General features: G+C 42.0%; 10 protein-coding genes across 10 annotated transcripts; 5 read left to right on the forward strand and 5 right to left on the reverse strand.

Moving 5' to 3' along the window:
* Positions 1-1039: 1039 nt before the first annotated feature.
* EAE98_003012 (uncharacterized protein) lies at positions 1040-2872 on the forward strand (the record flags this gene model as incomplete). The annotated part of the gene is made up of 1 exon (XM_038950632.1): positions 1040-2872. One exon carries the CDS (start codon positions 1040-1042, stop codon positions 2870-2872), a length of 1833 nt encoding a protein of 610 aa, XP_038813161.1.
* Positions 2873-3592: 720 nt separating this feature from the next.
* On the reverse strand, positions 3593-4560 carry EAE98_003013 (uncharacterized protein; the record flags this gene model as incomplete). The annotated part of the gene is made up of 2 exons (XM_038950633.1): positions 3593-4399; positions 4459-4560. The coding sequence occupies 2 exons, from the start codon at positions 4558-4560 to the stop codon at positions 3593-3595; spliced, it is 909 nt and encodes a 302-aa protein (XP_038813162.1).
* Positions 4561-6556: 1996 nt separating this feature from the next.
* Positions 6557-7837, forward strand: EAE98_003014 (uncharacterized protein; the record flags this gene model as incomplete). The annotated part of the gene is made up of 2 exons (XM_038950634.1): positions 6557-7379; positions 7446-7837. The coding sequence occupies 2 exons, from the start codon at positions 6557-6559 to the stop codon at positions 7742-7744; spliced, it is 1122 nt and encodes a 373-aa protein (XP_038813163.1). The 3' UTR covers positions 7745-7837.
* A 2186-nt stretch (positions 7838-10023) lies between these two features.
* On the reverse strand, positions 10024-12023 carry EAE98_003015 (uncharacterized protein; the record flags this gene model as incomplete). Its single annotated transcript, XM_038950635.1, has 2 exons — positions 10024-11918; positions 11973-12023. 2 exons carry the CDS (start codon positions 12021-12023, stop codon positions 10164-10166), a joined length of 1806 nt encoding a protein of 601 aa, XP_038813164.1. The 3' UTR covers positions 10024-10163.
* Positions 12024-12323: 300 nt separating this feature from the next.
* EAE98_003016 (uncharacterized protein) lies at positions 12324-13336 on the reverse strand (the record flags this gene model as incomplete). Its single annotated transcript, XM_038950636.1, has 2 exons — positions 12324-13153; positions 13210-13336. 2 exons carry the CDS (start codon positions 13334-13336, stop codon positions 12324-12326), a joined length of 957 nt encoding a protein of 318 aa, XP_038813165.1.
* Positions 13337-14208: 872 nt separating this feature from the next.
* On the reverse strand, positions 14209-14720 carry EAE98_003017 (uncharacterized protein; the record flags this gene model as incomplete). The annotated part of the gene is made up of 5 exons (XM_038950637.1): positions 14209-14246; positions 14301-14381; positions 14436-14527; positions 14577-14587; positions 14634-14720. 5 exons carry the CDS (start codon positions 14718-14720, stop codon positions 14209-14211), a joined length of 309 nt encoding a protein of 102 aa, XP_038813166.1.
* An 845-nt stretch (positions 14721-15565) lies between these two features.
* On the forward strand, positions 15566-16249 carry EAE98_003018 (uncharacterized protein; the record flags this gene model as incomplete). Its single annotated transcript, XM_038950638.1, has 1 exon — positions 15566-16249. One exon carries the CDS (start codon positions 15566-15568, stop codon positions 16247-16249), a length of 684 nt encoding a protein of 227 aa, XP_038813167.1.
* A 2065-nt stretch (positions 16250-18314) lies between these two features.
* On the forward strand, positions 18315-20009 carry EAE98_003019 (uncharacterized protein; the record flags this gene model as incomplete). The annotated part of the gene is made up of 3 exons (XM_038950639.1): positions 18315-18363; positions 18412-18574; positions 18626-20009. 3 exons carry the CDS (start codon positions 18315-18317, stop codon positions 20007-20009), a joined length of 1596 nt encoding a protein of 531 aa, XP_038813168.1.
* Positions 20010-20452: 443 nt separating this feature from the next.
* EAE98_003020 (uncharacterized protein) lies at positions 20453-22633 on the reverse strand (the record flags this gene model as incomplete). The annotated part of the gene is made up of 3 exons (XM_038950640.1): positions 20453-21845; positions 21896-22336; positions 22389-22633. 3 exons carry the CDS (start codon positions 22631-22633, stop codon positions 20453-20455), a joined length of 2079 nt encoding a protein of 692 aa, XP_038813169.1.
* Positions 22634-23247: 614 nt separating this feature from the next.
* EAE98_003021 (uncharacterized protein) lies at positions 23248-26250 on the forward strand (the record flags this gene model as incomplete). Its single annotated transcript, XM_038950641.1, has 6 exons — positions 23248-23933; positions 23990-24188; positions 24239-24458; positions 24515-24986; positions 25031-25965; positions 26036-26250. 6 exons carry the CDS (start codon positions 23248-23250, stop codon positions 26248-26250), a joined length of 2727 nt encoding a protein of 908 aa, XP_038813170.1.
* Positions 26251-26647: the final 397 nt, after the last annotated feature.

The raw sequence follows: 26647 nt of genomic DNA on the forward strand, positions 1-26647 counted from the left end.
TCTCAGAATCTCAGTGAATCCAATAATTCGTAGCTGAAGCGGGCCAACGATGATCTCGAGGATTTGACCGACTGGACAGTTGCACAAGATGTGGAGATTTACAAGTACAGCCCGCGCCCCCTTTTGATGATCTCTACCTTCTAGACTACTTCGACTGCTCCGTCCGAACTGGAAGCGTTGTCTTATGGCATTCACCAACATTGTATTTCTATTTGTCTTGAACAAAAATAGGCTTAACCAGCCCCCCTCGTAAGATCATCATGAATAAGCAAACTCCTGAAATTCTTATTAATCGAATAGTTAGTTGTTTGGTTGGTGGGCTGGTGGCTATATGCAGGTACTTAAGTACTAGGTAAGTAAACGAACTGATAGGTTATGTTACGGTCACCGTGTAAACTCATTCATGCAACTTTGGACCAACATCCCGTTTGTTTTCTACTCACCGACAAGAAGGTAAAATGCAACTGAGATTACAGTCTTCATCTCCGACCTTGAATATCAACCCGGAACCCCTTGAATAACGGGAAGGTTGACTGATACTTCACTTGCGTGCTATCACTTCAGTCCCGTTGTGTAGTTTTTCTTATTCTTATGGCAAATGAACAAGCTCCAGAACAATAGGTAAGAAGATCTATCCCAAATTTCGAGTTGATATCTTCGATCAATTGCAAAAGTAATAATTGAATCCCGTTATACTAATTCAATCTGATTATTGAAAGTTCAATGAATTGGATTGGTGATCGAAAGTTCGATAAACTAATCAACATTGTCATTTGAGATCGTTCGGATAACAATTGTTCTGTGGGAGTTGTCAGGACTCTCCCTAGGCTAGCTCGGTTAGATTAGTATCATGATTCGGTGACACGATTTTTCAAATTCACTATGGGCAGAAAGATTTGTTACCACTTCCGAGTCAAATCTTCCTAATTCTCGTAGACAGCGGTTTGTGAGAATCACACTCACAGTATAGCCAGTTAAGCTCTTGACGGCGATAGCATTCGCACCTGATTCATCCATTTGCACTGCTCCCTAATGAAATATGTACATCATATATTCCATATTCCTATTTTTCCTTGTTTGTGACTCAGTATCTTTCACACTCGCTCAAGCTGTATCGCAAATCAGCTCATCCTTATCACCAAATTCTACTGCATCCGTGCTTGATCCTACAGAAAGTACCACTGCATTATCATTTGCGGAGATTACAACTCAAACTGGCGTTGCATCTTCTCCTTTTATTTTTGCTATCCCCACAGAGCTATCGGAACCCATCAATATAACGGGAACGCCTGATCCAGGATTAAGTTCCTCGGATGTGTCTCAGGCTCTGCCCTCTGAGTCAAATCCCCGCGCTACCAGTACCACGATCGAATGGATTACCGCTTCATTACCACCTAGCACTACCACTACCACCATTACATTCCCTTTAGGCGGATCTGAGACTACTACATCTGGATCTGGGACCTCGGCTTCTACTTCTACTCCATCGTCCACCAACACGGTTACTTCTGAAGTCTTTCTGAGTCCTTCACAATCCACTTCTTTGGTCTCTCCATCGATCTTGATCAGTACTAGCACTTCTGTGCTCCCAGTTGCTCCATCTACATCTAACTCTACAGTACTAACTCCTTCTGAAACTGGAATATCTGTTATACCGACGGAATCGCCATTGTCTTCTGCTGAACTAAGTGGTATTACACCTTCCGCCTCTTCCAGTATTGTATCTAGTGGCATTGAGTCTTTAGCAACCTCCACTACTATCTTCACAACAGAACCTAGCATCACAACTCTACTCATATCTGAAAGTTTTACGGAAGATTCTAGTACAACGCCTTTACTCGAATTATCAACCTTCTCCACAATTGTAGCAACTCTGTCTACAGTTCCAATCAACCCCTCAATTTCATATTCATCTGAGGTTCCGTCAGTCCCTCCACCTGATCCAAGCAGCTTTGAGCCAATTACAACCGTTCCTTCACCTTCCTCTTCAGGGAATAGTGGAAGTAGTTCATCGCCAAGCGCTTCAGGATCGATCGGTTCATCCCCAAGTGCCTCGGAGTCACGAATTAGTTCATCTCTATCAGACTCTGTAGCGACTATTACACCGCAGAGCTCTACAATAGAGTCTATCACGACAATTTCATATCAATCTGAGACCCTGACAGCAGCTACCGATACTGTGCCCTCCGCAAAACCGAGTGATGTGCCTAGCATCATCGAAACTGCAACATCATCCACTGTCATCTCACTTGGCACAAGCCTCAGTGTCATTGAATCCACCAGCAGTGTAGAATTTTCAGTCACATTCAGTACGATTGATAGTTCAGAGACTCTGTCTGAATTTGACATTTTTACAACGAGCTCTAGTACAGTTCAGGTTAACACAGAACCAAATCCTGGAGTGAGCCACAGCCACAGCCGCAGCCACTGCCTTTGCTCATCAATGATTAAGACAGCTAGTTCAACGGTTAAGATTTCTACCACTACAGCGTCTTCTTTGACTGATTTAGTACCGTCATTATCACCACTCGATAAGACCTTCAACAGTGATATTCAATCGTTTGTCAGTACATCCAGTGTATGGAATACCGGGTTCTTTGTCGAATCGGTCCCTACTGTGACTACACTGGTCGTTTCTACATCTCCCAAATCTACGAGCCCGGCTCCAGCATCTCCGCCTAGTGTCAAATCGAGTGCCCAGTCTTTCTCCGTATCTTCTATTCCAGTTACTGTCAGCTTTCTTCCAGGAGATATGGCAGAATCAAAAACAACAACATATCTGAGTTCGATTTATACACTTATTCAGATTTATACCAGAACTCCTACATTCAGTGTGGTAGAGTCAAGTAGCAGTCCAGTTCTTCCGAATTAGTCGGACTACAAGTTGTTACTCGGTCCAGAAACTAGAACATCCAAATTTTCCATTAGCACCCCCCCCTCCCCCCCGGCATGAGATACCAGTGGAATACTCAATCAGTGATTCATCACTAGTCAGACCACGGACTGGAAGCATTTCCGTCACTGTTTCAAACCTCAAAGAACCAACAAGTGATCTTGAATCCGCAGCCGGATGGATCGTCAAGAAACAATAAAATCTAATACCTTCCTCCAAGATCAGAGCCGTAATTTTTTCCAGGTCCACAAACATGCAACTTTTGGAATCGAAGATAATGGGAGAAAGGAGATGGTGTCTGTAGGTTGGTCGGGGAAAATGATATAAACTGATTATAAATATTGATAGAGAAGAAAGCTCGCAGACTGGGCTGTGGGCTTTGGGTTGTGGTCTTCGACTTTGAACAAATTTTCTTTGCGTTCACTTTACTTTGAAGGTGTGTAAATGATTAGCTGAGACAATGATTTTTGAAAGAGATATCAGTCTAGTAGGGACGTTGGACTTTCGATTGGTTTGGAATTATACTGCGAAGCTTTTACCAGCTCTGTCTCCAAGAAACTGCTCAATTCCTTTATTTCAATCTACGATGCTTTTTACCTCGCTTGCACCCAAATCCCATCTTTTTACCTAGCAATTATTTCTGCTTTCTCTCTCATACAACTGATGAATTTTCCCTCATAATTCATGAAGCTCTTTGCATTAGTTTTTCTCTTTCTTTTCATCCTCGGTTCTTTTCTTGCGATCCGCAAGGCTTTCCACCGGATCCATGTAATTGCTTTGCTCATCTCCAAATTCTTTGGTCTTGTAATCATCCAATTTGTGTGAGTCTTTAAGCTCTTGTCCACCTTCAGCATCAACCTCAACAGCTCTGTTTATCCTCTCCCCAAGTCCTTTTCTCTCCTTGTATCTTCTGTTCATATTCTGAAGTCTGTTGATTTGCTGCTCATAAAACTTGTTCATGATTTCGAGTTCTTCTAAGCTTTCAGCACCGTCAGTCTCCATAACTTGATTCATTCTCTCCTCGAGTCCTTGATCTTCATCCCGGATTCTTTGCAACTCAGCAGCATTCTCTGCGACTTGTTTCATTCTATCCGAGAGTATTTTTTGTTTATCATTACCAAGTTCGTTTTCCTCCAAAGTGGCCTCATCTATGATTTTGTTCACTCCTTTCAAGGCCCTCTTTTTCTGATCTTTCAGTTCATTTCCTTCACTAACGGTAAGCCGAACGTATTTCTTTATTTTAGCCTCGCGTCTCTCTTTTCCATCTCCAAGTCCTTTACTTTCAGCATTGTTGCTTTGCGCCGTTGCAATACTTGCGTCTGGAATCTTTCTCCTCTCATCCTCACGCTTCTGTTCAAATTCGCGTTTCTCCTCGTCGTTTAGTCTCGCCCATATAATCTCAATCGCTCTAACCTCACTTCTCCTCTCCTCAATTTGTGGCCCATCAACCGAGGCGACAGACCTTTCTGCGATATTGTTCATTCTACGCGGAATGCGTCCAGATCCCTGCAGAATAGAGCATCAGCAGCAACAATACAATTGGGGTTTCTTTTCGTGTATCTCACAAGACATAAAGGACAGTGGTAGGCTACATCTGCATAATATTCGTACGCAATGATGGCAGAACGATGTTCTTCACTGCTTTCCGCATGTTTTTCTGAGGCCATGTTGATTTGGAGAAGATCAAATGTTCTGCGATAGAATCTGTGGTTGCTGGTTGAAGTTTGATATGTTAAAGAGTACAATGCAATTGCTTGATGTTCACGAAGTTTTATTCACTTGTGAAAGATACTATATTTACATCTTTGCCTACATTCTAAGTATATTCTATATATTCCAATAGAAGGAAGGAAGGGACCATGAGAAGCCGCAGAATTGGGCGATTGGGTGGTTAATCGCAAGTGCCTAAACAAGACTTTCTATATGGTTCAATCCTCATCTTCATCGCTGAACTTACTAAGAGGCAAGATGAGAATGTGATTTGCAAGCCGGTATACACTGCAATAGTTGAATTTCTTCAAAATGCAGCATCAAAGCATCTTCAGAATTGTTAGAAGAATTCATTCTTGTAGGTATCTTGCCTCATGAGTAGAATAAACTTCTTCTCCTTTCAATTCTACAAAATCTCAGTCGCAAACTGAGCTTAGACTGGACTTTTGGTAAGCTTTACGATCTTATGTTCGGTATCTGGTTCAAAATTAAAGACTATACATCAATGGTCTCGAATGGCGATTTCTCATAGAATCTTGGAATGATGAGGGATTGTGTTGGAGATCTACAAATTTTTGCAGAAACCATCAGCGTGGTAATGTAGTTTGTCACAACGTCGACAAGAGACTTCCATACAGCATGCAGCCTCTGTGTTTCTCAAGTATAAACTAACTTTGACGATCGATAGAGACACCTCTCGTAGTCGGAAATACCATCGTCGAAAGGTTTCACAAAGCAAAAACTCATACAGAAGTCCTCGGGAGATGGCCGTTAGTGTTTACCTTGGCATCATGTACGCCAAGGTATCGTGGTCAGCAACGAATCGGTACCTCCGAAAGACTTCGTTCCAGATATTTGCAAGAAATGATGGATCGAACACGCACTTTCAACTATTTTGATTTCAATTACCAGCGAAATATACCAGAGACGTCAGATTTACCAGACACATTTCCCAATGCTGAAATACATCTTGACTCGAGCAATCATTCATATTCTCATTCACTTCAAAGTTCTCTCGAAACTCGAACTATCTGTAATAGGAGAGAAGTAAACTGCTCGGTGATTAATCTATCTGGGCAAACAAATCTCAAATAAAGCCCGATGACAAAGGATTCTGGTCGACAAACATTACACAAAGCACAAAAATGGAGAAAAGTCAGCCGCGACTCAGCCTTGTGGATATCATGCTGTCAGCAGAGCAGAGCAAGAATTGAATGGCCTTGAGCTACCAAGTCTAGTGATTGGTCAATCTGGGATAATTCTCATATTCCAACCAATTTCCAATTCGTTTGTTGGCCCTACAATTCGGCGTTTGGGATATGCTGTAGTAAGAATTCCTTTAAAGATGTCTCAGCAAGAGACGTTCGGCGTAGCTGAGTTGACAACTGCTAATTACAATATCTGATGTCCAAGGGGAGTAGGGAAACTAAGGAGTAAGATATCGTACCATATTCTACATCTACCAGATGCGAAACGAACTAATGCTTGATTACATAGGGGCTTGTGTAAAGCCAAACTTCAACAGTAGCAAAGTCAACGGAGAAGACCCGTCAATATGTTCCTAATCGGTGCTTATAGTCGATTTAGATGTGATGCTGTACAAAGAGGATAATCTCTTGTCAGTATCCTCACTACTTTGCAATTTCCTGAGGTCGCCGTCTATCGGGCTTGTATCTGCTATCGTGTAGAACTAGAAAAATATGTGCGTAATTTGAACTTACGATATTTCCATGTTCCCGAATGTAAGATTTCAAGTCTGAATAGTATTCCCTCGCATGACGAGTAGCTGGAGACACTTATTTGGCTCTGATGCGGGCGGTATATAATGAGAGTGAGCTCCATTGCTTTTTTGTTCATCCACACAAATTTTCTTTGGCTTTAATTCTGTACACCTCAATCACTTCAGTCTATCTTTAAATTCCACTTATTAGCATCATACATCTTGCTACCATAATGTATCTCTCCGGATTTGTGACATTTCTCCTTGCAGTCGCACCACTAGTACTGGGCAGCCCACTTCTTCCACGAGAGGACGAACGACTAGACGAAGCAGTTTTTCTCACAACCTGCTTCAAGTATATGAAAAGCAACGACGCCACACCAAACGGCCGAGACGACAAACTCTGGTACTTCAAAAACTACGACGATTCTATCAAAGGCAAGCAATTCGACGAAGCCTATGCCTCCAACCCGGGCGACCAAAACCATCCCGTGGACTGGACTTCGGGTACAGAAGGAAAACCCATAACCGGCACACTCGACAAGAAGCCGTTCAAAGTATGGGGACTCACGGAAATGGGAGATGGCAAGACGTTCGTTACTGGATATGCTGATCTAGGAGGCGCACCCATGCGCTGCTACAACAACTCTGTCTCGTCTTGGAAACAGGATTACGGAGAAAAAATGTACGTCAAATGTAGTGCGAAATACTACTGCACAAGAAATTCGCGACAGATCCGTCGCACGATTGTGACGACTTCGAGTACGATGCAAAGTATCCCGTTTCTGGGACAACAGAATTACGATATCAAGAATGATCATGGAGTGCAGGAACAGGTGACAAATGCTTTTTTGTGGTTGAAGGATCACTACAAGAGTAATGCTGCGGATGGGGAAGGATATAAAATCGGAAGCAAAGATTACAAGATGACATATGCGGTGAATCGGATGGAGAAAGAGGGAGATCCGTATTATGAAGCTGATCGGATCAAGCAAGTTGCGGAGTTGGTGGCGGAGAAAATGCTTCCTGAGTTATGGGCCCAGGATAAAATCAGTGGTAACTATCCCCTTGCGAGACTTTGATGGAAAGAAAAGAGATCAAAAAATTAACAAATCATTTGAGATGAAAGAGCATGGCCTTCCGGAAGTAAAATCCTCGCAGAAGCTACGCATACGCTTCCCTTTCCCAAACAAATCAAAGTCCAAGTGCAAGTTGCGCAACAGGCAATGCTAGATTGGGAAGATAGAGATACCGTTGTTTTTACCGTGGAAAAGGGGAATGAGTGCAAAGTGGACAGCGTGCTCAGTCTTGCGATCAAAGGTGCGTTCAAAGCTGTTTCGGCTGCAACAACAGGTGGCGTGAGTGCAGTTGCTACTGGATTGGGATTTGTGGTTGGGGAATTGGCGGCGGGTGCTTGTTAGATGTTGGGTGGATTGTTGGGTGAGATTACTGTTTGATGAGATGGCTTTTTGTTCTGTTTAGATTTTGGGTTTTGAGTGCATTTTTATGTTGTGTTTGTTAATCAAGGGCTTGTTTCTTATATTTTATAGAAAATACATGTACACTATTTATTATCATGGCTTGTTTTTAGTGAGGGATCTTGTTCCAGTGAATTTACTGGTGTACCATATCTAGAGATGTCGTTGTTGTTATATGAGCTGCACACAATTCATTTGAATATATGTTGATAAGAATTGAACTGTTACAACAAAAAGAATTCCCTCGTGGCGCAATTGGCTAGCGCGTTCGACTGTTATTCATGACTAGTCTCTGATCACGTGATCGAGAGGTTGGTGGTTCGAGCCCACCCGAGGGAGAAACAGTCCATTCTTTTGTTTTTTTGCATTTTTTTTCTGTTTCCGATTGATGAAAGTGTTGGTTGTTGATTGTAGAATGCTGAAGTGGTTTCTTTTTTGAGGTTTAAAGGAAGGAAGAGGCTTGAGTGTGGGGTCTATTATTCGTAGGTTCAGTGGGTGGGTGGGCTCGAACCACCAACCTGGCGCTTCGAGCTCATCACATATGGCTTTTCTTCCAACCTTCTTCCTCTTTTTTCCCCCTCCTTATTCCGTTTAAATGGATGCTTTCGGAATTGTTTTCAAGCTCTCATACCTACCTAGTATCCATTGATATAAATGTATTTCAATGCATCGGCAAAATGTGGACCCGTCGAGAACTTTGCGGGCCGTCGTCTTCACGCGTACCGAAGACATTTTTTTACATTCATTTAATACATCAGGTAGCTATAGTTACCTCGTAGTATTATATAGTAGTAGGAAAGGAACTTTTATTTTTCAGCTATATCTTTCAGTTTTAACGTGTTTGTTTTTGTAATCTTTCCTCCTTACTTCCGGGCAGAGCTATATGGAATTATTTAACTTATCATTTATATTATATCTTAAGGTTATCTATATATTTGTAAAATACAGTACTAGTCAACTGCTATCAGCCGAAATTCATTTTCGCACCAAAAATCAATATTTCACTATATTTTTAAAATTAAAAATCTCTATAATCTATTAATCAAATTATTTTAAAATTTATTTTTATAAAGTTTTTATAATAATTATCGTAGGTCATAAGCTAGTATATGAGTATATGATATATATAGTATATAAGAGGGTTTAGACTAGTATTAGTCTATTATGAGAAGCTGGCTCGTATTAATAACTAAATAGCTTATAAAATACGTAATTTTTATAAAACAGTATATAATATTCCTTATTTCTTATTTTATATTCGAGGGGGAAAGATCTTATTTTATACTTTTTCTTATTAATCTAGCTTTCCACCATCGTAGATCTCTTTCTTTTCCAATTATTTTATTAAATAAAGCTCTTCTTTCTTATTCCTTATTCGATTTTACTAGGATTACGTTAACCTAGCTATATATAAGTTGAAAGAGCTAATAAAGAATCGGTTTTCCGGCCGTTCTAGGCTAAGGGCCTTAAGCGACGATCACGTGATATGATCATGTGACTTGGTCAGGTGACTTGGTCAGGTGATCCTGTGATTCGCTCCCAGTATACTATATGAATATAGAACTATATATATATATATATATATAAAAAAAGATGTATTATTATATTATTTTTATATAAAAACAATAATAATAATTGATATTTTTAGAAATTTATATTATAGAAATTTATAGGATTGAATTAAATTATCAAAAAAGTTATTTGATTTTCGTTTATTTTATTAGTAAATTTAAGAATTTTGAAAATACTTTAATTTTCAATCTATATAATATAATTAAAAAAAATCAAAAAAATAATTTATTTTATTTTTATTAAATTTCAATTGAAAATAAATCAATAAATAATAAAAAATGTTATATTATATTAATAATAATAAAAATTTTTAGGATTATAAATAATAAGTTTTGATATGAAAATACATTTTGGCTGATAGCAATTGGTACTTACTATAGACAAGCTGTGGAATTTTAGATATACTACTTTGTATTCATCCCCGTATCTTTACAAAGAGAGAATTTATAAGTTCATAATGAGGCTAGCAATGATATGTATAAGAATGCGGAGAAATGAGCGGGTTTGATGTAATGAAATGGATTCTTGTAAATCCGAGGTTTCAGATCACCCAATATCATATTCTTGATCATGAATTGTTTATTTTCTTCGTTATGCCACTTTGTTCTGGAAATCGAAGACTTGTTATACACTTTCATTTCGAGCTATAGGGCTTAGTTGTGCACATTCAACTCACACAATAACGATACCATACTTCAAATCATCTACACTCCTTGGTTGTCCAATATCATTCTCGTTCATAGTGAAGGTCTACACTGGAGGTGGTTTAACCAGATAAAGAAAGACTAAGCTAATCCAAGAGCTGGTATGCCAACGGTACATAAAGGTGCAAATCCACCGTTACGCCATTCTTCAAATTTTCGAACCTTGGCAGGCCGAATGGGGAAGAGGTTTCTTCGAGTGTAGAATTTTTACTTTTTCGTGCATCTTGTGGTTTTTGTGCCAAGCCAGCAGTTCCGATGAAGCTTAATTTAGTTTTAGTTCTCCTTATGACTGCCGCCTTTTTAATCCCATCAATCTCACACAAGTAGTCGCCTACACGAGCTGCTGACGGTCCAAGACCCATGTTTGCAAGCGTATCATTCGATACCGGCAAGTATCCGTCATATTTATCCAAGAGGAATAAACGTGCTCCCTTGCCGGGGGCCGGTGGAAGAGGTTCAGACCTTTCTGACGATGAATGAAAAGACGAGTTGCGCAACTGAGACTCGTCTCCTATATCTCGATTAGTGGGTCTATCGAACGGGTAGGCATTCTCTCCTGGAAAATAATAACAAAACCAGGAAACATCAGAACCACATGTCGACACGATTTTGAGGCCAGTCTCATCCAAATCTTCTAGCAGTTCTAAGAAGAGATCACTTTCTTCCTGAACGCTGGGCTGAAGTCTGTCTGGCAAATGATTCTGGATACTCAATCTCCAATCTGCAGTTTTCGAAAGTTCAGTCATGATTTGTACATACGAAGGTCCCAAATGTACAATTCGTCCCACCAAACGAGCCGGAACTTTCAACACTGTAGGATTGCTAACTCCGAGATGTTGTTCAAGGCTTGACTTTTGAGGTATTTTCAAAAAGACGTCATCCGCAATTTCGTTCATTGTCGTTATATTAGGGCCGCCAAGAGAGTCCCGAACCAATTTACCAAACTTCAAAATATCACTCTGGTCAACTCGAGTATCGGAATTTCTAAAAATTACTGTATCCTTCCAGACTTCGTAGAGGGATTTTCGATAATCCATAGGGAATCCAGCATAGCAATCTGTAGCCAAACCAACCAGTCCATATACTTTATCTCTTGGCTCTTTGCACAAAGCTTGACGATGGTTTGCCATTAGGTTTTGCAGCTTATGAGCACCATCATATTTGTTTCGTAATTGATAATAAAGGTTCCATGGAACCGTCTGAGATAATGCGTTTTCTTCCATTGTTTCTTGCGTGATCCATGCGGGGTATGGCCAGTCAAGAGTGATGGTTTCCACAAATCGTTGCCAGTCTATTAGTTCTTGTCCAAAAAAGATGATGAGTTTTCTGGCTTTTCCAATCTCTTGGATAATCCAAAGTCGCTTCCAATATTCATTTGAGCATACGACCATTAAGTAGTTGAATAATGATCGTTGATCTTTATATTGTTGAGTATGTCCTGATAGCTCAAACGGCGATATCTTCTCTGGGTCTGGCCAAGCTGTTGGAGGCGATGTATTCTCATCGTTTCTTAACCAAATTATCACAAGTTTGGCACGCTCATAGATATAAGGCATGATAGTCAATTGACGATTTCGCTCCGCAACATCGTCTTGATTGATACAGATCGCATCGACCCAGAGAACGTATTCTGTAGCACTTTGCTGCTGCAAGCAGATAAGTGCCTTGTATAAATTTTCTGTTACAAGAAAATACCGGTCTTCAATAACAATGGGTTTTTGATTAGCTTCATTTCCCCATGTATAGGAAACAGCATTGTACTTTGGACGTCCCCCGAAATTTACATGTTTAAGAGAGCAACGAGGTTGCTGGGTAGAACTACCAGGCAATAAATGCAGAAGCTATAAACTCCTCATTAGCAATCATGATCCCGAAGGTTTTGGTCAACCACTTACTCGAGTTCCATCTACGAGAGGGTCAAGGGGTTTGTAAGAAAATCGCTTCATTGTAATGGAAAGTAGAGTAATGAAACACAAAGGATGCTGACGGAAGAAAAGTAATGTAAAAGCAGTCGTCTTCCGTTCAAAAGAAGGCTGACACTTGTGTTGCGCAGATTAGGCACCGGGATCGATTCCGCCAAGCATGGGTGCATTAGGATATTGACCAATGAGCGATGCAGGCATGAATTCTAAATTGACCTGTCGTCTATCCTTCCACAAAGTATCACCAGTAATCCAAAGTATTTTGACCATTTGGGATATCGTAATAGTTCGCCATGAACGCCATATTTCCTGTTTTTGATTCCATTACTCTTCATCCTCTTCTTCGCCCTCTTCTCCTTCCTCCTCAATAGGGGCCCTTCTCCTTTGCGAGGAAGCACCACTTCTCCGCTTCTCTCTCAAGTTATCTTCTGTTGATGTGACCGCTTTCTCTCCAACGTAATGCTTTCCATCCCACTCTGTTTCGCATTTCGGACACTTCTGATTAGGACGTGATCTAAAATACGCAGGTTGACAGATCTTGTGTAGTCGCACATTGCAATCTCTCCTCGAACACCTCATGCCAACCGTAACGATTCCTTTACATGCTTCACAATTTTTTATGCGCTGCCACTCATCCGGATCGTCCGAGTCGTTATATGTATCGACAAGCCAGCTTCGAAGCTCTAGAATTGCGCGGGGTGACAGAGAATAATATCCTCGATCGCTTCGTTCGAACCACCCTTGCGCTACCAGACCTTCCAACACCTTCTCGGCTTCTACTTTCCTTACACCGTTATCTATTGTCTGCATGTCGGCGTCACCTATGCTCTGTCGACCGGAACCTCCAATAACTGATGAATGTATAGCCTGTGTACTGGTTATAGCCATGACCTCCTTTCCCTTGGTATTGTATGATTCAAACATAGCATCCAACAACCGCTTGATATAGAACATTTCCTCTGTTGTAAAAGTGGTCGCAATCTGAGTGAGGGGATCGCTGGTACTGTTGACAAGAGCCCAGATTTGTTCATTTGTTCGCTGATGCCTCATGCTTCTAATCTCGTAATCGAACGGCGAGAGAGCTTCAGCCGCTTTGGATATGTAGGAGTTCAAGTCATCCTTTGTGACATCATCTGCTGAAGTAACTCTTCCATCTATATGATAAATGTCAGTTTGAGAGGAAGAAAGATTAAAGAGAGTCTCTAATCACCATCTTGAACTGTGAAAATATGGGCAAGTAAAGCTTTGCCTTCTTCTAGATTCAATGTGCCACGCGCTAATAATGCTTGAAGAAACGCGCGGTTAGTATCATCGTATTGTTCCGGAGCGTTCTCCATGATTGATTCTTTTTGTAGATTTGCTTGCAATATTCTACGTCGTGGGATCAATTGTGATGTGATAGGGATAAAGATACCCTGTGCGGTGTGACGCGTTTGTGGTCGCGGAATAATTTTAGCGTGTTCAGCGTGTTTTTCTTCGGGGATTCGGGGCCCAAGCTCCCAGCAACAATTGTGTTTGTTTCTGGTATCAAATCACTCAATGCTCATCACCTTTTCCTAATCCTTTTTCACTCAGTTCATTGGGCTATATGGTTCATGCAGATTTCAGACTCGTTCTCTATCGAACATCTGCCACATTGTCAGTGAAACAAGCTCGGGTCTCAAGGAGGCTTTTCTCCTTTACATTCTCATGGCCGATCCATCTTCAACGAATAAGAAGATCAAAGTATAGTTTAAATGGCAGGCTTCGTTTACTTCAAAAATCCCCATGAGTTAGTCGTGCAATGTCTCAATCCAGCATATCTAGTTTAGAGTTTGATAGTATGGTTGATACCGGACTGTCATTTGGTCCAGGAGTTCATACTCAGTCTTTGAGACAGAGGTTCCTCAAGGCACACGTGTTACCAAGAGGGCAAGTAGCCTGTTTACGATTCTTGGTATAGTTATTGGGGTGCCGTTGCGATCTGTTAAACATTGAGAGACCAACTACGAATCACATTGTTCCATGCCCTCTGCTTGTCAAAACATGTTTCACGTGTGGATTTGCATTTCATGGAACAAGTCAAAAGCGCTTATCGGATTCTGTTTTGAGACGGTTTGTGCTGCGCTGCTATCTGGTGTGCTAATTGTTCGATTCCCGGCAAGAGATTCCTCTATGAAGTCTCACACCTTCAACGAGTTCTTGATGTTGAGATCCAGTCCCACGTCTCCTAATTCTCCTCCGCCTTCACATCAACCAAGTTCTTGTCTGTGTGCTTGTTAGTCGTGCAAATCCTATTTTCACACTCACAGAATCTCTTACAGAAAGCAACATAATCCTTGATATTCTGAGCCTTGTCGAACGGAGTTGGGTAATACCAAGCTGCATTCTTCAACTCCGTTTCTATACTTTGTCAGTTCTTTCCTGACTCATGAACAGGAAAGTTAGGTAGCTTACTGTCAAACGTGATGGTATAGTATGATGCATCACCTTTCCAAGGACAATGTGTACTATGGTCTGTCTTAGAGAGCATAGCTTGTTTCACCGAGCTGAATCATCAGTATTCATTTTCTAGACCAGGTACAATGCCCAACTTACGATGGTGGAAACTGCATTGTTAGCAATATGTCAGATCTTCGAAAATTAGGTACGTACATAAACATTTCCTTCTACAACTTCCCAGTTATCCGTCTCGGCAATGGTGCGGCCGTTGATTGTTGCGGTGGCTTTTCCTGACGGCATTGTTGTTATTTTCTTGCGATGATGTTCGTAAAGAGTTATGATGATATTTTGATTGATGTTGAGTTTATGACAGTAAGATATATATTGGACAGTTTTAAGTGAGCTGCGAGATGGTTTGTAATAATGAGGGGTAGCTTGAATGGGTATTCCCCGCGTTTTGGATTAAGTAATCAACCTGATGCGGGGTTCATTATTTTCCGATCCGACTACATTCTTAGGTAGTTGTTGAGGACTTATTAGTGCTTGAACGTTCAATCTAGCCTTGAATAATGAATGTTATGAGCCTATTAGATTCGAGACGACATGGTACAAGTTTTAACCCTAGCTTAAATTGCATACAGCCTCGCAACCAGCCTTGTGAATTGCATTCACATACCTATTTGAGTCATTTCGTCGCGTCATGTGATGAGAAAATGACTGGCCCTGGAGATATGTTTCCTCAGTCATGGTGAAGAAATCACCGTCGTTCCAGTCATTCTATGTCCGTCCCACAGTCATTATAGATATATCTTGTCATAATGCGCCGCCGTACTCGCACTCTAGTCATTTCAGGGCTACGGCTCTTGATACATCCTATTCTACAGTCATTTCGGGGCTATTCAGTCATATTGGAGCCATTATGGCACCTTTCTACAGTCATTTGGCGTCTAGATAACCCATCAAAATGTAGTTAAGTAGCTCCGGATATCCCCCTTTGCTGTAGCTTTTCTTTTCATCAACGATACTTCTCAGACATAAGCAAACCTTACCAGATCCCACGCAAACACAACGATTTCGCCATCGAAGCCCTACTCAACCCGCTTCTTTCCTCATATCTACACAATTCAACTTCTCCAAACCTCATTATGTCTCAACATAACATCCCACACAGCAACACAGTTCGATACGTCAACAACCAAAACGTCATTCCTCGACCCATCGACCCTAGATCTGCAGAGGAAAAACGCCTGAGACAAGCCGAACGAGACCCCAAATTTGTCGACGCCATAGCTCCTCAGTGTAGCCCACCCCCGGAGTTTCTTTCAAACGATGCATTCAGAATCTTCTCCGAAGGATGGTGGAAATGTACATATGCCGGATGTCCCGTTGGTGCGCACGATCTCGGCGAAAAATTCTGTCCAATCTTCGTCAGCGATGGTAAATATCTGCCGGATGGACGGAAAGAGGGAAAACGAGACCCAATAGAACTTCAGGAGGGTTGGTGGTGTTGTCCTAACAAGAAATGCGAAATGAGATCTAGACGTCCATTAGATGAAGAAAAGCGCACGTGTGGATGTGAGGACAACTATGGAAGGGATGCATTGATTAAGGAACGTGAGGAGATGCGTCCTACATCCTCGTCAGAGAATAATGTCGAGAAATGGATTGCGCAGTTGCCTGATCTGTCAGCGGAGGAGGAAATTGACGTCATGGAAGGAGGGTTAGAACCGACGAGTTCGGGTCCAGTGAAATTACTTTCGTTGAGGCTTCCTAGAAAACTTGGCGTATTGGAATTGTCGCTAAGAGATAAGCCTTCTGGCTCGAAGTGACCGTGGTTGGGCGCAGGGCGTAAGGATTTCTTTTGTTTTGAGATATTTGGGTTTTGAGATCAGGCTAGAGGGATTTAATTGGATAATTATGCGAGATTTTGAGTCAATAGGTAGACTTACCATGAAAATTTAGATTACATTATGATATTTTCCGAACATTTGGAAAATTTCATAAGAATAGAATGTTCAAGATCTATTCCCACACTGAGATTTCCGCAGATGTGAATGTACCTTTTACTCTTGAACAATGGAATGTGCTTGCTTCTCAATGTCTGAGTATAGCTGGGACAATCATACAGTCTTGAAATGCGATGTCTGATTGAGATTTGGAGATTGTGTGTCGATCGTTAGACTTGAAGCCATACTTTGTTGGATCTCATCGCAGTTTTATGAAATGACAATCGAAGTTTTCGGAATTGTAGTTGGATATTGAAGCTTTAATAATCAATTTAATTTCGTACAATGAACCTCTAAAGATTCATTAGGCTTGGGACATTGAAACTTCAATCGTTAATGTAAATTTGTACATTGGAACCTCATTCATCAATTCAAATTGGTAAACTGGGGTTTAAATCATCAAGCTAGTTTGCTGCACTGAAATAACTTGCTTTATATCTCAACTGGGCGAAATATACTACAACAAGTTTATAAATCTATTTGAGCCCTTGCCTACTAACACGGAAACAGTCAGATAGATCAAGCAGCAAACGTAGAAGGGCATCCCAAATCGTGCTCAGCCAAGTCTGTCAGATTGACCGCACTCGTATTCCTATAGCCTAGACTAATCAAATTGTTCCATAACATTTCCAGAATCTCAAAGTATCTTTCCCTGGACCAAAAATTGGCCAGCCAAAATTCTTCACCGAGGCAACATATTAGAATTGGAACATACGAAGTCTGTTCCATTGATGGAAGTCTCTCCTGTATATCTTTGACGAGCTGCAAGCCTGAGCTCTCTGATTGGAGTTCCCTTTGAATAGTTGTAAGATTCTCCACTTGAAAAAGCCGACGGCCGAGAAGGATTATTTCCGGTCAATTCGATATAGCGAATTCAGCGAGATACCGAAAGGTGTGGCAGATGCCTCCATGCTGAAATTTTCGGCGTTCTTGCTCTGCATTTCGAAGCCTCTGAATCCCGTAGGTTATCTCGCTAACTTTTACAGAAACCAAAAGAATGATCGGCATCTATTGATAATGATCGATAACCTTAGCAATCTCCAAGTCCCCGTCCCGAGTACTTCTGAGTCCTGAATCATTAGCGAACCACCTTCATTCGAACGTTTAACTGTCATGTTTCGATTCACGCGTAGCAATTGGTATTGTGACCGGTGTGATCACTGCATTGCTACATGGTGAAAAGTCTTCTTCCAACCAATTTTGAAAGTATTTTGATTGCCAAGACGCACCTTCGGTGTTTTACCTGAGTTTGACATGAACAGGATCTCGCTCAGTCCTTTGCAGATGGATACCTTCTGACATGCTAGATGCCAATAGTATACCCTTAAACATCCGGGTTTCTCAGAGACGGAGATATTCAAAAATTCGTTTGTCCGAACCGTAGATCCCCTCGTTCCTTTCTTTTCATCTTATCATTCTACCTTGGTAGGTCTTCGGAGGGGTAAAAACTAGCCGCAATTGATCAATGGCGCAATCTTTCATTCCCTTAGATATGGGTATGAATAGAGATATGTAATTATCCTAAGGATGCTTTCGCAAATAAAGATGAAGGGATGATCCATTTGATTTTATTGAATTGGAATCATTCTTTTATATGTATAATTGTATTCAAGTGGAGCCGAGCCCGGTTGAGAAATGCGGGGCAAATTCCGCTGCCCGGCTATCTGCAAAGTAGTGGGTGGGATATTTTCCCACAGTTGCTCTTATGCGTTTCGACATGTCAAAACAACGACTTCCACGCCCTTTAAAGACACTGTGGCGATAGTTTTATCTTTGAATAGAGAAAGATTCTTGGTTTCGAAATTGCCAGTCTTTTTAAACGGTGCCATTTTCCCACTCTTCGCTGTACATACACACATACCTACATACATATTTCCAGTCAATAAAAATGGATTCGAAGCAATTTAAAGAGGCGGCGACGTCGGCCATTGATGAGAGTAGGTCATTATTCTCCCGCCTGAAGTACTACATACTAACCAGCGTAGTCATTCAATATTATGATAATATTCATGAGCGAAGAGTAGTTTCAAATGTTGAACCTGGTTACCTGAAGAAAATTCTTCCAGATGGTCCACCACAAGAGGGTGAATCATGGGCAGAGATCCAGAAAGACATTGAAACTAAAATTATGCCTGGTCTGACACATTGGTGAGTCTCACGTCTATCTTTGAGCCTCAAGATGGACACTGATGTATCAAGGCAATCACCTAATTTTATGGCTTTCTTCCCTGCATCATCTACCTACCCTGGAATGCTCGGAGAGTTATACTCGGCAGCTTTGACTGCTCCTGCTTTCAATTGGATCTGTTCCCCCGCTATAACTGAATTGGAGACTGTTGTAATGGACTGGCTGGCCAAGCTTCTCAATCTCCCAGACTGTTATTTGTCTTCGACTCACGGTGGTGGTGTCATCCAAGGATCAGCCTCGGAAGCTATCGTTACCGTTATGGTCGCTGCTCGCGATAAATACCTTCGTGAAACCACTGCAGGTTTATCGGGTGTTAAACTCGAGGATGCGATCGCATATAAGAGGAGTAAGCTAGTTGCACTAGGAAGCACAGAGGCACACAGCTCCACGCAGAAAGCAGCGCAAATAGCGGGTGTTAGGTTTCGATCAATTCCAGTACTCGCGTCTAATGATTTCGCCATGACGGGTGATGATCTAGAGAAAGTATTGAAAGAATGCAAAGCTCAAGGATTGGAACCTTTCTATCTAACTTCGACTTTGGGAACAACAACTACATGCGCAGTTGATGACTTCGCATCTATCGCAACAGTACTTTCAAAATACGCACCTCCAGATGTTGCAGGCGAGATCTGGGTTCACGTTGATGCTGCTTATGCAGGTGCCGCTTTGGTCTGCCCAGAATACCATCATTTAACATCCTCTTTCCAACATTTCCATTCGTTCGATATGAACATGCACAAATGGCTTCTGACAAATTTCGACGCTTCTTGTCTGTATGTCAAGAAACGCAAAGATTTGATCGACGCACTCTCCATAACACCAAGTTATCTTCGCAACGAGTTTTCGGAGAGCGGACTCGTAACCGACTATCGGGACTGGCAAATTCCTCTCGGAAGACGCTTCCGAAGCTTGAAGATTTGGTTTGTCCTTAGAACCTACGGAGTCAAGGGCTTACAAGAACATATTCGAAGACACGTGAAGCTCGGGGAATTCCTCGTCAGTCTGCTCGAGACGCGAGAAGATCTATTCAACATCGTTACAGGACCCAGTTTCGCCCTCACGGTTCTGAATATTGTTCCTAAATCCACGGATGCGGGGGCGGAAGCACAGAATAGTCTCACGAAAGAGGTATACGAGCTGATCAATAAGAGAGGCGAGATCTATCTCACAGCCGGTGTGGTGGGAGGTGCATATGTAATCCGAGTCGTGAGCGCGAATCCCAAGGCAGAGGAAAGTTTTGTTCGGAAAGCTTTTGAGATTTTAGTCGATACGACTGAGGAGGTGCGGGATGGAAAAGCGAGCAAACGGGGAACTCTCAATGGGGTTGTTATGAATGGGAAGGCGGAGGGTGTGGGGGAAGTGGCGGTTGTCAATGGGAATGGATTGCCAAACTAGAGCTAGACGGAAAGAATGGGGATAAAAGGTGGCGGAAGTAGATACCCTACGCAAAGGGATTATGACTTGCTCTGCGTGAGATCTTGTAGATTTATGAGAATGCAGATATTACATAGAAGATATTTTAGATCATTCCACTTTTCAAAGCTGTGTGTCGGGACTTGGAAGAGGGTTTCGGATTCGGTGACTGCATATATGTCTTCTCAGCATCATGGTAACACGTTTCCAGAATTATTAACTTCAAAATTGTCTCACAAGTTCACAACACACCTAAATTCGCTCTAGAATTGGGGAACAAACAAGCCGAGTAAATTTCTAACATGTAGAAGTCATCTCAACATTTCCAACTAGCACACACTCACAAAAGTGATAATGATGAGAAGAAATAGACAAATCATCATCGAGTGGATAATCTTTTCTTGATACATAATTATACATTTCAACTAATTTTTAAATTCATCCTCCTCATGGGAATCTTCCCATTTCGAACGCTCGTCGAAATCTATCTTCCTAACCAAACGATCTTTATCAACCGACACATCCGACTTCACCCTCTTGACCAACTTATCCAGATCAAATTTTTCCGACGAAAGTTGGGTTATCTCTTTCAGATCAGCTTGAAGCAGCTGCATTCTTTCAAGACGTCGTGGCTCTCTGTCTTGCCATCTTTGCTGTGATTTCTCATGCGATCTTTCCCTTCTCAGTCGTCTAATCTCTTCTCTATCTGATATATCTACCCCAGTGCTGAGGATATTTGGATTTTTCTCTTCCTCAATTATCTCGCCTTCTTCGTTTAGCTTTTTAGGCATCTTTTGTTTGATCCAATCCTCATTTCCAGGGAATGATAAACCTTCTGCAATATATTCTTCATCTGGAACGATTTTGATGATTCGGATGTTAGATTTTCCACGGCGAAGAACAAGCATTGAACCATCAATGATGTAGTGATGAGTATCCGAGTTTTTCCATGTTTTGATCGGGGTAAAAACTAAAGCATCATCCTTGCCTACATATCCCAAAGGCCTGGATCCACCAACATAAAGTCCGGAGGCACCGCACAAACGATTAGCTTCGGAAGCTGTGGCACACAGGCCAGCGGCGACGACAATTCTTGCAATACTTCGAGTCATGACAAATGAACGTGGTAGTTTAAGATCTGATTTTGGTCTGTTAGATGCGTTGATATTGCCTGTTTTTGTTTCGCTAGATGTTAGTGTGCCTTCGACGCTCTCCAAATCACGCTGCAATTCCTCCACATTCGCCGAAGTACTAGATTTGCTGAAAAGAAGTCGATGTTTGAGCTCGGCCGCTTTGGCGTCAGGAAGTCCATGAATCAGCTCTAGAAAATCTCGTGCTAATGCATGTTGAGCTTTTCGAGTATGAGGCTCCTTCATGTGTTCCTCCATTATTTTATTGATTTGCTCAAGGGGCATGAATGTGAAAAGTTTAAGGTATCTTTCTACATCCTGATCTGATGTGCGAAGAAAGTACGCATACAAATCGAACGAGCTCATCATATCCTTGTCTAGCCAAAGAGCATTTCCAGCACTTTTTCCAAACTTGGCTCCTGAAGATGTGGTTAAGAGAGGAACTGTAAATCCGAGAGGTGGTACCGCTTTTCGGTGTTGTTCCTTTACTACAGGATCAGGATGATTCGCTAAAATATATTTGACAGCATCAATGCCAGCTGTAATGTTGCCGTACTGATCAGAACCACCAATCTGCATTGTTATGCCTTTCGTATTGTACATGTGCCACCAATCCCACGATTGCAATAAAGGATATGAAAACTCAGAATAGGACATGCCATCGCCATTATTCATCTTATTCTTGACACTATGAATGTTAGCCAGGTTTCAGCAGACGCGCAAAGGGAATGTACTTACGTATCCTTGGCAATCATCGCACCTATTCTCATGCCTGGGCCAAGAATTTGGAGAAGCTCCATCACTGTCAATTTATTCATCCAGTGATGGTTATTCACCAGCCCTCTTCTCCATGCCCATTCCCACTGATATCCATATTTTCTTCCATATGCCTCGACGTTCAACCATATGCCTTTCAATTGATAATGCATCTTCAATATATTTTCATTCCTCGTTGTACTCTTCATTTTCTCTCGTGTCGTCAAACGATCAGTCGGGTCGCCGATTTTTGCAGTAGCTCCTCCAACCAACGAAACCGTGTGGTAACCATGTATGTACATCCAGAACAGGGACATGAAAGGTAGTAAATGGCCAACATGAAGTGAAGGCGCCGTAGGATCTACACCCACATACGCACCAAGCCGGTTTTCCGTCATAGCACGATCAAGTTCGTCTCTCGAACTAAAGCAAAAGTTAACGTCTCGCATCGAAGAAGCCAAGGAGGGGTACCTACCCAGTTATCTGATGTACATATCCTCGCTCCTCCAGAATTGAAAGCATGCTCTTCTTCTTCCCTGTCTTGATTTCCGCAGCATTCTTGGCCCACGCCACTTGCGCATCTGCCGCTTTCGCTAGATATTTCATTCCAATCCATCTTCTCGACGCTTTATTTGAATTTCGAGAGGCTCTGAAAGCGCATCTTGCGCAAACATAAGGGTCAGGCCGAGCCGAATATCGAAGGAGAGAAGTGGTTGCCATCTTGTGTGACTAAAAGATAGAAGTATTTCACGAACACATGAAGAATCTCGGAGAAAACAGAAAGGCCTCGCGACCGAGGGCTTCTACGACAAATATTCTGCTTCAACGCCCATTTGCAATTCTTGCGGGCCAAAATAATTTTACGGCGATCCGGTATACGTTTATCCGGCCGCCAAGAAATTGATCAACCCGCCGCTAGTCAGGGGTCCTCCATCTGCGCCTGTGTTTATCTCCACGTGCTCTCTAGTGTCCACATTCAGAGGCACGGAAGAACAACCTCCATGATCCATCAGCAGCTAGTAGATTCGTACACTGCAAGTTGGAATGGCATATCCTGAGACCATTCATCCATCCAACCACATTGTGCGGAAGAAAAAGAACAGATTCACACAGATAGTCACGGGTTTGAGAAGGAACTCTGTACCACAAATTAGAATCGATTCATTGACACTTCACACTTCACACTTCACACTTCACTCCTTCTCCATCTGTCTAACTTGTTTGCCTCCTTTCTCTTGAGACTCTTAAATCTTCTATAACAATCCTATATGCTTCTTCCTTCAACTCAAATTTACTACACAATACATCATATTGATTCCACCCTTTGAGTAAAAATGGCCGAAGCTCAGACATTCATCAGTGGAGCAGATGGCAATGAAGTCTTTCAAGCGAAGTATATTCCAAAACAAAAAGGCCCTCCCACTTCAGACCATCCGAGTTTGAAGGCGTACATCTCAACTTATCCTCCGTTGGGCCAACTGACGATTGTTCCCGATCATACCAAAGTCGTTACAGCTTTACTAGAGGTTGATGAAAGTCGTGCCACAGAATCATGGGAAGTTTCACTCCTGCATAGCATCAATGGAGAGCAATGGGAGGAATCTCTTATGGAGTCTTTAGATAAGACAGATTCTCAACCAAAGGTTTTGCAAACAGTGGCACCTTTGGGACTGCATCAACTATACTTCAAAGCCTCTTTACCCGCTCGTCTCCCAACGAATTTCACGGTCAAATTCCGAAGCAACTCGAGCCAATCTTGGAAGCTCGTAAAAGACCACCAGGGAACGCCAGACGGGAGAATTGTCTTGAAAACGATCACTTCCCAGGAAAACATTTCAAGTAATTTATCCAATTATGTTCAGGATTTGAATACGTCGCTAGAGGTCAAGAACTATCGAAGTCAATCCCCAGGTACTACTCTATGGTCAGTGCAGGTTCCAATTGAAGGAGCTGTTGGAAAAGATTCTACTGTAAAGGACATTAAATTTGGGCTCCCTTGGGGCCAAGATAAATTGGCGAGGTTGGTCTGACCCTTCGTCATCACCTAATGTTAACCCCTTTTGCTAATACAGCTAGATGGTTTGCTTTGATTCGAATTTGGACACCCTGGCTAGCCCCCCGACAGGGAAAAAGTCCTTTTGAGCTTGATAAAGAGGCCGTAACTTGTTCCTTTTTGAGCTCGGATGGCAAGCATATTGTTTTACTAGCTATAAGCGGTATAAATAACGTCATGACTTTGTTCAAAAGTGACAGTGATGGCAATGTTGTCTTGGAAGTATGTTAGAATTCTTCAAGACTTGACTATTACGATTCTAATTCAGACAGGTTCGAAATGATAATCCCAAGGAGTCTGTTGCTCATGTCCTTGTTGGGCTCGGAGACGACTTTGAGTCGGCCAACGCGGCAGTCATGTATCATGCTAGAGATGTCGTTGCGGCTCTCGAGAGTGAGTCTGGACAAACTCAAAAGGAGATCGAAGCGCTCGAAGAAGGGGACGAGAAAACAAAGGTTTGGGTTGAAAACTGGTGTGATGGCTTGACTTATTGTATACTCACTGACTCTCCTGACATAATTTGAATAATTTACTGACCAACTATACAGGCACATGGAATGCGCTTGGGCAACGACTAACCGAAGAAAAGATACTCAAAGCAGTCGATATTCTAGCAGAGAATAAAATCAACGTCACAAACTTTATCATTGACGATAATTGGCAGGCCATTGACTATAAAGGACATGGTCAATTCCAACACGGTTGGATTGAGTTTGAGGCAGAAAGAGAAGCATTTCCAAATGGCTTGAAACACACCATATCACTCATCCGACAGAAACAGCCTAGTATTCAGCACGTTGCTGTATGGCACGCAATTCTGGGCTATTGGGGTGGTCTTGCCGCGGATGGCAAAATCGCTGAGACTTACAAGACAGTCGAAGTCATTCGCCGAGATTCCGAGAGACGAAACTTACCTTTGGGTGGTAAAATGACTGTGGTAGCCAAAGAAGATGTCCGGCAGTTCTACGACGACTTTTATTCGTTTCTTTCATCTTGTGGAGTTGATGCGGTCAAGACTGAGTAAGTGGGCCAAAACTTATTCATTTCTTGCTAACATGAATCAGTGCTCAATTTATGCTTGATCTCTTCGAGTCTGCCGAAGATCGTAGTGATCTTATATCCGCATATCAAGATGCGTGGACCCTTTCAACTCTCCGACACTTCAGTGTCAAAGCGATCTCTTGCATGTCACAAATTCCGCAAATTCTCTTTCATTCTCAATTACCCCAGAACAGACCTCCAATTCTCGTACGGAACTCTGATGACTTTTTCCCCGAAATTCCAACCAGTCACCCATGGCATGTTTTCACCAATGCCCACAATGCTTTGTTCACCCAGCATCTCAACCTCATCCCAGATTGGGACATGTTTCAGACCGTTCACGACTATTCTGGCTTCCATGCAGCTGCTAGATGTGTTAGCGGTGGTCCAATATACATTACAGATGTGCCAGGTCAACACGATCTCGATCTTATCAACCAAATGACTGGCCCTACTCCTCGAGGCAAAACTATCATTTTTAGACCTAGTGTCGTTGGTAAGAGTCTAGATCAATATAATGGGTACGACGATGATCAACTCCTCCCAATCGGAACATACCATGGCGCTGCGTACACAGGGACTGGTATAATTGGCTTCTTCAATGTATCTCAGAGACCACTTAGTGAATTGGTGCCATTGTCAAAGTTTCCTGGTGTTGAAGAGGCACAGTTTTATATCATCCGTGCCCATTCCAGTGGAGCTATCTCCCAGCCTATGCAAGTTGTGGACCCTCAGGCTTTGATATACGTTTCTCTCGATGTTAGAGGATACGATATCTTATCAGCCTATCCTTTGCGCGGATTTGTTGATCAAAAAAATGATAATACTACATGGATAGCCAACTTAGGTCTCCTTGGTAAAATGGCCGGAGCTGCAGCGATTGTCGGCACCAAAATGACGAAATCAGAGAATGGCAAAATTTTGATTGACACAAATATCAAGGCTCTGGGAACTCTTGGTAAGTTCAACCCATTATCTTTTCCTTTTCCAGAAAAAAAATAAAACCCAGATTCTAATTTGATCTCCAGGAATCTATATCTCGACTCTTCCTGATGTATCATACGAAGACGCGCTATTGGTCACCATCCTTGGTAAGGTTGTACCACTTCACACAGTCAGTATTAGCAAGACTGATCCCCACGTTCTTGAAATCGACACATTGGCGGCGTGGAAGGAACTTGAGCTTTCAGGTGGATGGAGTAATGAAGTGGAGGTAAAGATATACGTCAACTCTTCAGCATAGGCCTTACTTCCTCTGTCAAATTCAATTTTTGTTATGATGAAGGTCCTCTCTGGCCTTCGTTCAAATGGAACAACAATTCGCAACTGAGTCGTCTAGCTTGAGACTGAATGGCAAAGATAATTCATGGCTATGTAAACACTGATAGTCTCCGTGAACATTTTCAAGTCGCTTCTCTCAGTCGTAGTTTACATTTCACAATACACCAAGTATAGATCAACTTTCAAAAATAAGTTAACAATCTGGAATCAACAAAATTGCAATAGTAGATTTTAACTTGCTGAATTGACAACTGACAGTCGATCTGATCTCGAAATAATATGCTAATGATTTTTCGTTCATTTATGAAAGATTGAATACCGATTTGGGCATGCCACGACTAACTGAAGCCGCGTGCTTG

This window comes from Botrytis deweyae, assembly GCF_014898535.1.
Source record: "Botrytis deweyae strain B1 chromosome Unknown BDEW_005, whole genome shotgun sequence".
Lineage (NCBI taxonomy): Eukaryota > Fungi > Ascomycota > Leotiomycetes > Helotiales > Sclerotiniaceae > Botrytis > Botrytis deweyae.